This window comes from Tenrec ecaudatus, chromosome 1 (assembly GCF_050624435.1).
Source record: "Tenrec ecaudatus isolate mTenEca1 chromosome 1, mTenEca1.hap1, whole genome shotgun sequence".
NCBI classification, from domain to species: Eukaryota; Metazoa; Chordata; class Mammalia; order Afrosoricida; family Tenrecidae; genus Tenrec; species Tenrec ecaudatus.
The window spans coordinates 26275226-26283432 of record NC_134530.1 but is presented as its reverse complement, the minus strand read 5'-3'; the positions used below and the strand labels follow the sequence as shown (position 1 = coordinate 26283432).

The following is an 8207-nucleotide window of genomic DNA, read 5'->3' as shown; positions in this document are numbered from 1 at the left end:
CCTGGATCAGAGTCCCACCATGTCACAAGCATTCCAGCTGAGTGAACCCCAGAAATGGCATAGGTCATTCTCCAAATGCACCCCTGCTCAGAACCCTCCTAGATCACCCACCTCTGAAGGCAGGAGTGGGGTGACTCCAGGCACTGGACTGGACAGAGAGCCCTTCTTTGGCTGCTGGGGCAGGGCACCCAGAACAGGAGGTGCAAAAGCCTCAATCAGGACCCACTTCACCTGGACCCACCTGCTGCCTGGTCAATGGTCACCTCCTGGAAGGGGGCACCTCCTAGCCTTAACCTACTCCACCCGGCAAGCAAGAGGAGGAAATCACTGCACTCAGGGGTGTGGGGACAGGATGGCAGGTGCCTCCCCCTAGCCCTCCTGTGCAGCCTGCATTCATTCCCCCAGTTCCAAGGGACTGTCCATCTGCCCCCCATAATCCAAGCCTAGTCACTGACACTCAAGTGTGAAGCCAACTTTGGAGTCACCCCACTCCAGCTGCGTGACCTGCCTCAGCCCACTGAGCTGTCACTGAGCACTGATAGGTGCAGCCTGGGCAGGGCAGGGGGATTGTTGTTAGGATCTTTCCCCCAGGCTCAGCCCAGGAACCTGTCTGGAGGTGCACACACAGTACTTGTCCCTGGCCTCCAGCAGCTGGGTGGCAGGGCAAGGCTGAAAACAAGTGACTCCAAGGTGGTTCCGGAAACATCCATCCATCTGAAGTTTGTCCACACACTGACTTGCTGAAGCAGGAGGTCCCAGTCAGTGTGGCCTTCGGAACCAGTGCCAAGCCCTTTATTTTTGCAGTCCAGGCAGACAGGAGCACAAGCAAAGACACACAAACTAAGCACTCATGCACAAACACACATGCGTGGGCCCACACATGGCTGCACACGCGTACAAGTACACACACAGGTGCCCCCCCACACACACACACACATGGGCTTCATAGTGGCCCTTTAGGACAGGGTAGAACTGCTTCTGTGAGTTTCTAAGACTGTAAATCTTCGCAGGAGTAGAAAGCCCCACCTTTCCCCCTCTAAGTGGCTGGTATAGGTCATCTTGGGGGCACCTGTGAATGAGGGTGCTGTGAAGCCCAGGGACCAGGCCGTGCCCTGCAGTTGGAATCAACACATCTGTGTGGGCAGAAACAGCCAGAATGCTCCTCTGAAGCGAGGATGGTGAGGCTCTGTCCCGCCTGCTTTGGGCATGTTCTCAGAACGGGTTCTCCTCTGGAGAAGGACACCCTGCTAGGAAAAAGGAAGGGTGAGTGAACAAAAAGGGGTCCTCCAGGAGATGGAATGACACCGTGCTGCAGCGATGGGCTCAGACTGCTGTGATTGTGAGGCCAGGGAGGTGTTTCCTTTTGAAGGGCCCACAGGGTCGCTTCCGCCCTGCTCCATTGGGTCGCTGTGAATTGGCAGGGACCCAATCAGCAGTGAGTTCGGTTTTCGGTTTGTTTGTTTGCAGCAAATGTCATAGATACCCAGTTAGTTTTTATTTACTTAAACACTAAGTCTTTAAACGGTCGCTTAGACACACTTGGAAGCATGGAAGCAAGACTAGCCACAGTCGTGCCCCTGCCAAACTCTGTTGGCATTTGGTGTTCTCCCCTCCCCCCTGCTGCCCTGACCACGTGACAGCCTGGCCGCCACTGAGCTCCAGCCTCCTTCACGTGAAGGTCCCGGAGCCCCAGGGAGCCCAATTGCAGTTCCCACCCCTCCCCAAGTGTGGGGACACAGGTCTGGGTGCCCTGCTTTCAACCCCCAGGCGTCTCACTTGCCTGGTAACCCAGGAGAGAAATTATCTCACAGGTGGGAAGGGACTGAGGGAGAGAAAGTCCTTCTCCCATCACCTGCACCCTCTCTTTTACGGGGTGCAGGGTGCTGGGACAGAAGGGTGGATATAGTTATGCTCCAAGACAGGAGCCCCAGAGCCCTGCTAACTCCGGTGGGGTGCGTAGCCAGCAGCTGCCTCACTCCGTGCGCCCCTGGCGGCTGAGGGCGGAGACAGAGGTCAGCGCGTGCCTCTCTTGCAGGCCGTCTAGGCCCCACCGCCTTTGTCCCTGTCACAGGACCACCCGCCATCTAGAGCGCACGTTCCTGGCTCCTTCTCTCATTCAGGGCGATGCCCACCCCTCTCGGGAGCTGGGAGGTGACTTAGCCAGGGAGGTGCTCTCTAAGGACAGCCTTGCCTTGCACTGAGCCCAGGCCCCTCTCTGGGGCTTGCTCACATTACCGTCCTGCCAGCCTCCCCCAACCCGGGCCTGGGCGCTTCTGCATCCCCCTAGCTCTCCCTGAGGAGAGCAGAAAAAGCCAGCGCCCCGGGTTCCAATTCCAGCCGCGCTCTACAAACTGTGGGACCACCCCGACCTCTCTTTTTGCCTGCTTGCTCCTCAGTAAAATGGGAGAGGAAACCCAACTCAGGGAAAGCATAGCGGGCCGCCCTCCTCCTCCTCCTCCTCCTCCTCCTCCTCCTCCTCCTCCTCCTCCTCCTCCTCCTCCTCCTCCTCCTCCTCCTCCATCACCACCACCTAGGGCCAGCCACATACCTCTGTGAGGCTCAGGGTCCAGCCTATAAAACAGGCAAGACCCCTCCCTCTGCAGGCCTGTGCTAGGACAAACTCACACTCACTGTCATCTAGCCGATGGCCACTCGGATTCAGAGCAACCCTAGAGGGCAGGGCAGGGCAGGGCAGGATTGCCTCTGTGAGGTTCCAAGACTGGAACTCTTTCCGGAATCTTTCTAAGGCTCAAAAGCAGGCGGTCTGGAACTGCTCACCTTGAGGATTACAGCCCAACTCCTAACCATTAGGCACAGGCACGAGGGCTCCTGGAGGCTTCATACCCCCTACTCTTACTCCCCACCCCCTCCGCAGCTCTGTCCATGGGGAGACCCGGATCCCCTCCACCTGCTAGGCAGGCTCACCATGAGAGCCTCCAGGTGCCCTCACTGCCTGGGCTCAACTGCTGCCTTCACACCAGGGAACAGGGGCCCAAATACTGCTCTACAGTGATGGATGGATGACCGGGGGTCATCTTGGCGCAGGGGTAGGGTGGCCTGCCTTTTCATCGCCCTGTATTTAGCTGGGTCTTGGGCATAGCACAACTCCAGGGGGCACTGCCTGGGTCTATGCCGAGGAGGGGAGGGGAGGAGACAGGAGCCAGGGCAAAGGCGGCAGGGAAGGCAGATCCTGCAGCTTCCTGGACAGGGGGTCTCCTGCTCTCTTGGTAATCTGAAAATAAGGCCATCTCCCCTTCTCCCAGGCCACATGCATTTCCACGCAGGAGAGGGCTTCTGGCCAGCAGGGGGGACACCTGAGCTTTGGGCTGACCCTGTCCCAGTCTGTCTGTCACCCTCCCTCACTGGAAACCCCCTGCTGGGGTTCTGCCCTTGCTGGCCTTGTACACTCCCTCCTGGGACACCTGCTGGGGCTGCAGGAGGAAAGAGGGTGAGGCAGGGTGCAGGTCCAGTGTAGGTTCAGTGTGGGGCTCTCTTTGTTGGAAAGGCCTCCTCTGGCAGCTGGGAACATGCCCCCTGGAACACCCCCGCCCCTTCCAGGCCCTGCCATCCCAAGGACAGCATTGGGGGTGAGGGCCACTTAGAAAGGGTCATGGTCATTTATCACAGAGTAGGACTGCGGCCCCCAAGTCTACATGCACGCTCTCTGCCACAGTGACTATTTGGGGGAGCATCATCAACTCCAAACACCCCACCCCAACTTGCGTGCCCCTCCGACTTGTTGAGTTCTCCAGCGCAAGGCGGGCTGGGGGCGCTGCGCTAGGATAAGCCAGTTCAGCCCTTCTAGGACAACCCCAGGGAGGGTGGAAGCGCCGCCCCCCCTTCCTGAAGTACTTCTGGCGGCAAAGTCTGGCGGCAAACTGGGCCTCTAGCTCCAGCCCCTCCTCCCCCCACCCCGCCCCTCCCTGGGCCACGCGGTTCTATTCACCTTGGATGGTGTGAGCCCGTAGCCCAGCCAGTTTCCCACACTTTGGCTCCATTCATAGTGTTAAACGGCCCACAAAGGCCGGGCGTGTGCCTCCGAGGCCTCCTGAGCCGCGGCGGGCAGCCATCTGGCCCGCACCCGGGGAGGGAGCCGGCCTTTCATCGGGCCAGGCGCCGCCCCCCCACCCCGCCCCCGTCCTGACCGCAGCCCGGACAGGATTTAACGCCATTCGTTTCAAATTTCCCACAATCGACAATTGGATCAAAGCTGCTCAGTCTGGGGGAGTGAGGAGAGGGTGGGCGACAGCGGGCTCCTCAGCCCACCCGCCACCCTCACCCAGGCACTCTGCGGGTGGGCAGGCTTTGGGGTGACAGGGGGGCCTGGACCCAGCTCCAGGCACGTGTCTCATATGGCTGGGGAGTCAGCTGGGGGAGGGGTGGGAGTGGGACACCAGCCCCAGCCCACTATTCCTTGGGATGCCTGTTGGGGGAGCCCCTGCCTTGGTGGCATCCCCCCACCCCCATGTCTGGGTCTAGCTAGAGAGCTCTGCTGCCTGGAGCCCAGTGGTCAGGGCACATTTGAGCTTGGTCCCCATTAGTGACCAGTGCAGGCCTAGGCTCCGGGCACTCGCCCCTCACTCCCCCAGTTCCACCCAGCTCCTGCTTGGCTAAGTACCTATGTACTTGGTGCCGCACCCTGGACTGGCAGGATGTGAAGGATGGGGATATGGTTGACTGGCATCCTGCCTCCTTCCCCAGCACCAGCCAGCTCACAGGGAGCCCCTGACCACAGGGGACAGACACAAGGTGTGATGTCCCTCCACCATGAGTCCCATTTGGGCATCCCCTGGTACCTTCTTTTGTCTGAGGCCCTGCCCTGCCCTGAGGCTACTACTGCTGCAAGAGTCCAGAGGTTGGGCCTGGATGGTCTTGTCTTTTTGCATAGAAGGGCCACGTGTCCAGAGGAGGGACCCATGTCTCACAGAGGAGCTTCTACCTCTGGGGAGGTGACCACAGACCCCAGTTTCCCCTTCTTCCATAGCCAGCCTGGAGCCTGTGTTCCCTTCAGGGAAGGTACAGTTGGGGTGGGATGGGAGGAAGGGGGAGTAGGGGGGTCCCTGCCCTCCTCCTCTAAAGTCACCTAGAGCAGTGGTACTCAGCCCTCCTAAAGCCAAGACCCTTTAATGCCGTTTCTCGTGTTGTGGTGACCACCCTCCACACCAATCATAAAAATTATTTTCCTTGCTACTTCATCACTGTCATTTGCTACTGTTATGGATCGGGCAACCTCTCTGTGGAAGGGTCATTCAACCCCCAAAGGGGTCTCGACCCACAGGTTGAGAACCACTGACCTAAGGGTTACCTCCAAGACTCTCTACTCCCAGCCTAACTCATCCCAGTTGGGGGTCGGGGGGGCTGAACTTAACCAATCCTCCTGCTGACTCCAAGCAAAGTCTTGGCATTGTCCTACGCCCTCCCCTGACAGCTCCATTGCTTGGCCCTTCATAAGGGGGACATCTGGAGCCACAGCCACCTGACAGGTCACTCACACTGTGAGTTGTGGCCAAGGCCAGCCTCGCTGGTTGCTGTTGAGATTGTGACTCATGGTGACGGCCATGTGCAGGGACCAGAACTGTATTCTGAGCATTTTCAAGGTTGCAGTCCTTCTGAAGCCAGACCTGGCTTCCACTGCACACCTGGCTGGGGATGGGGGTCTTGGGCTCATCACTGAGCACGTGATTGTATGCAGCATCCAGTTCCCAGTCACGTCTGATCACAGCAGCTGCCCCTGAGCCATGTCTCTGTATTTCACCCTGGGCTCAAGCACCTGCCCCTGGACCTGGCTGGCTCCCAAATGCCTCTCTACATATGAGAGAGAGGTATTGGGGTGCAGGTGAGAGGGAGGCTAGGGTGCAGTCCAAGTCCTGCAGGGTGCAGGGTGCGGTGGGAAAGGACTGTTCTGGATGGAAGCAGGTCCCGGGGCTGGTGACCTGAACCAGCTATTGGCCTTCAGCTGGCTGGTCAAGGTGTGGACTTGTATTGCTCAGTGGGTTCCGAGGGGGTCAGTCTTGGCTGGCACTGCAACCCTATGGGCTCTGTCCTGCTTGGCCCCTCCTCAATGCCTGAGGAAAATGGACTCCCAAGTGTCTTACTAGGCTGTGCCTCAAAGTAGCAGGGGCTATGGCCGCCCACGGGTGGTCCTGCTGGGTCCTGGGAGCCAGACAAGTGACCCCCAATCCACAGTGGAGTGAGGCCAGCAGAGAGACCATCTCAGAGGACTCGATGCTCCAGGGCTGCCCTAACCAGCTGTTCCAGTCCATGTGTGCCCGAAGCTGTGTGCTCCCCAGCAATAGGCGCCCCCATTCTGTGCACATGCACGCTGGTCTCCCAGCCAGGTGGAGTGAGGGGGTGAGGCTGAAGCACCCTCCATGTTACTGCTGCCTGCCAAGGTGCTTGAGGAGAACGGGGTACCAGGGCTCTGTACTTATGCAGCCATCGTGGTAGGAGGCCCAGGTCCTCAAAGCTCCCTGAACCCCAGCCAGGGAGGCAGGCTGCCCATTTCCAGAGTGGTAGGTAGACTGAGGCTTGGGAGAAGTCCCAGGCCCCCCAGCCAAGGGACTTGTGGCACAGGGGCTGAGTCTGATCTCAGGAACCAAGCTCCCCTTTCCCCTATGGACTAGGTGATGGGCTTGTCCAGGAATTGTGCGCTCCCCACCCCACCCCCACCGCCGTGCCCTCCCGCGGGCATGAGTCCCTAGCAGGGAAGGTTGAAAGTTCCTGGAAGCCTCTTGTTCACTGTAAAGCTTTCGCCTTATCCCGGCTGTGGCCTCTGCCAGCGGGGGGTGGGGGGGTGGGCTCCTTGAGGGGGAGGAGAGAGAAGTGAAGGAGAAGGAAAGGGAGCGGGGCCGCTTCTTCCTGCCCACCCCCACCCCCCTCCCTGGCATCCCCCGCAGCCTGGGAAAAGGCAGCATATTGAGGCGCGGGTCTCAGCATCAGGCCCGGGATGCTAATGAGGGCGAGCGTGTTCCCACAGCCCGGACATTGTGCCGCGCGGCCCACCTGCTCCTCGGGGAGCGCCCATTGTGCCCGCGCCAATTCACAGGCAATTTAGCGTGCGCTAATGGGCCGGCGCCTTTGTGCGGCCCGCGCCGCCATTGGCCCGCCGAGCGTGGGAACGGCCGCGGCGCCCGGGCCCCAGGCCCCGGTCGCGCCCGCGCCTATATCAGGCGGCTCGCGCCCAGCCCGGCCAGCGCCTGGCTCGCGTCTCCGCCCGCGCCCGCCGTTCCGCGCCCGCCGGCATGGCCCCCAGCACTGTGGCCGTGGAGCTGCTCAGTCCCAAGGAAAAGAACCGGGTAAGTGACAGCTCCGCGGCCTCCGAGCGCGCCCTCCGCCCGCAGGCCGGAGGACCCGCGCCCTCTGACCCGGCCCGTCCTCTCTCCCCGCAGCTGCGCAAGCCCGTGGTGGAGAAGATGCGCCGCGACCGCATCAACAGCAGCATCGAGCAGCTCAAGCTGCTGCTGGAGCAGGAGTTCGCGCGACACCAGCCCAACTCCAAGCTGGAGAAGGCTGACATCCTGGAGATGGCTGTCAGCTACCTGAAGCACAGCAAAGGTGAGCGCACCGCCGGCCCTCCTGCTTCCCGGTCCCAGCCCCACGCCCAGCCCGGCTCCCCATACCCCGCCGCGGGCCTCCCTCCGTCTCACCGACGGTTCCGTCTGTCTCTCCCTCCTGCAGCCTTTGCCGCCGCTGCCGCCGGTCCTAAGAACCTGCACCAGGACTACAGCGAGGGCTACTCGTGGTGCCTGCAGGAGGCTGTGCAGTTCCTGACGCTGCACGCGGCCAGCGACACGCACCTGAAGCTGCTCTACCATTTCCAGCGACCCGCCGCCGCGCCCGTCGCGCCCAAGGAGGCCCCGGCCGCCGGTGCCGCGGGCCCGCTCTCGCTCACCTCCACCAAGGCCCCTGCCCCACGACAGCCTGCCTGCGGCCTCTGGCGGCCCTGGTGACCCGGACCACCCAGGACCAGAGGGCGAGCCGAATCGTTCCTCTCCCGAGTAGGGAAGCGTCTTTCCCGTCCCCTGGGTCCAACTTGGACGCCTCTCCGGAGGGCCTCCTCCCAGGCTGGCAGGCCAGCTGGGGAGTCATTCTCAGAGAATGTGTGCTGGCCTTTGTAGGACAATCAGCGCTCATCTTCAGGGGAGAGAGCTGCCGCCAAGGGTCTGACCCCAACGGGTCGTTCTGTGTCTGCATTTCAGCAAGTGACT

General features: G+C 61.0%; 1 protein-coding gene across 1 annotated transcript; it reads left to right on the top strand.

Annotated features, from left to right (window-relative positions):
- Positions 1-7241: 7241 nt before the first annotated feature.
- On the top strand, positions 7242-7949 carry HES5 (hes family bHLH transcription factor 5). The gene is made up of 3 exons (XM_075538093.1): positions 7242-7295; positions 7389-7554; positions 7678-7949. Exons 1-3 carry the CDS (start codon positions 7242-7244, stop codon positions 7947-7949), a joined length of 492 nt encoding a protein of 163 aa, XP_075394208.1.
- The last annotated feature ends 258 nt before the right edge of the window (positions 7950-8207 follow it).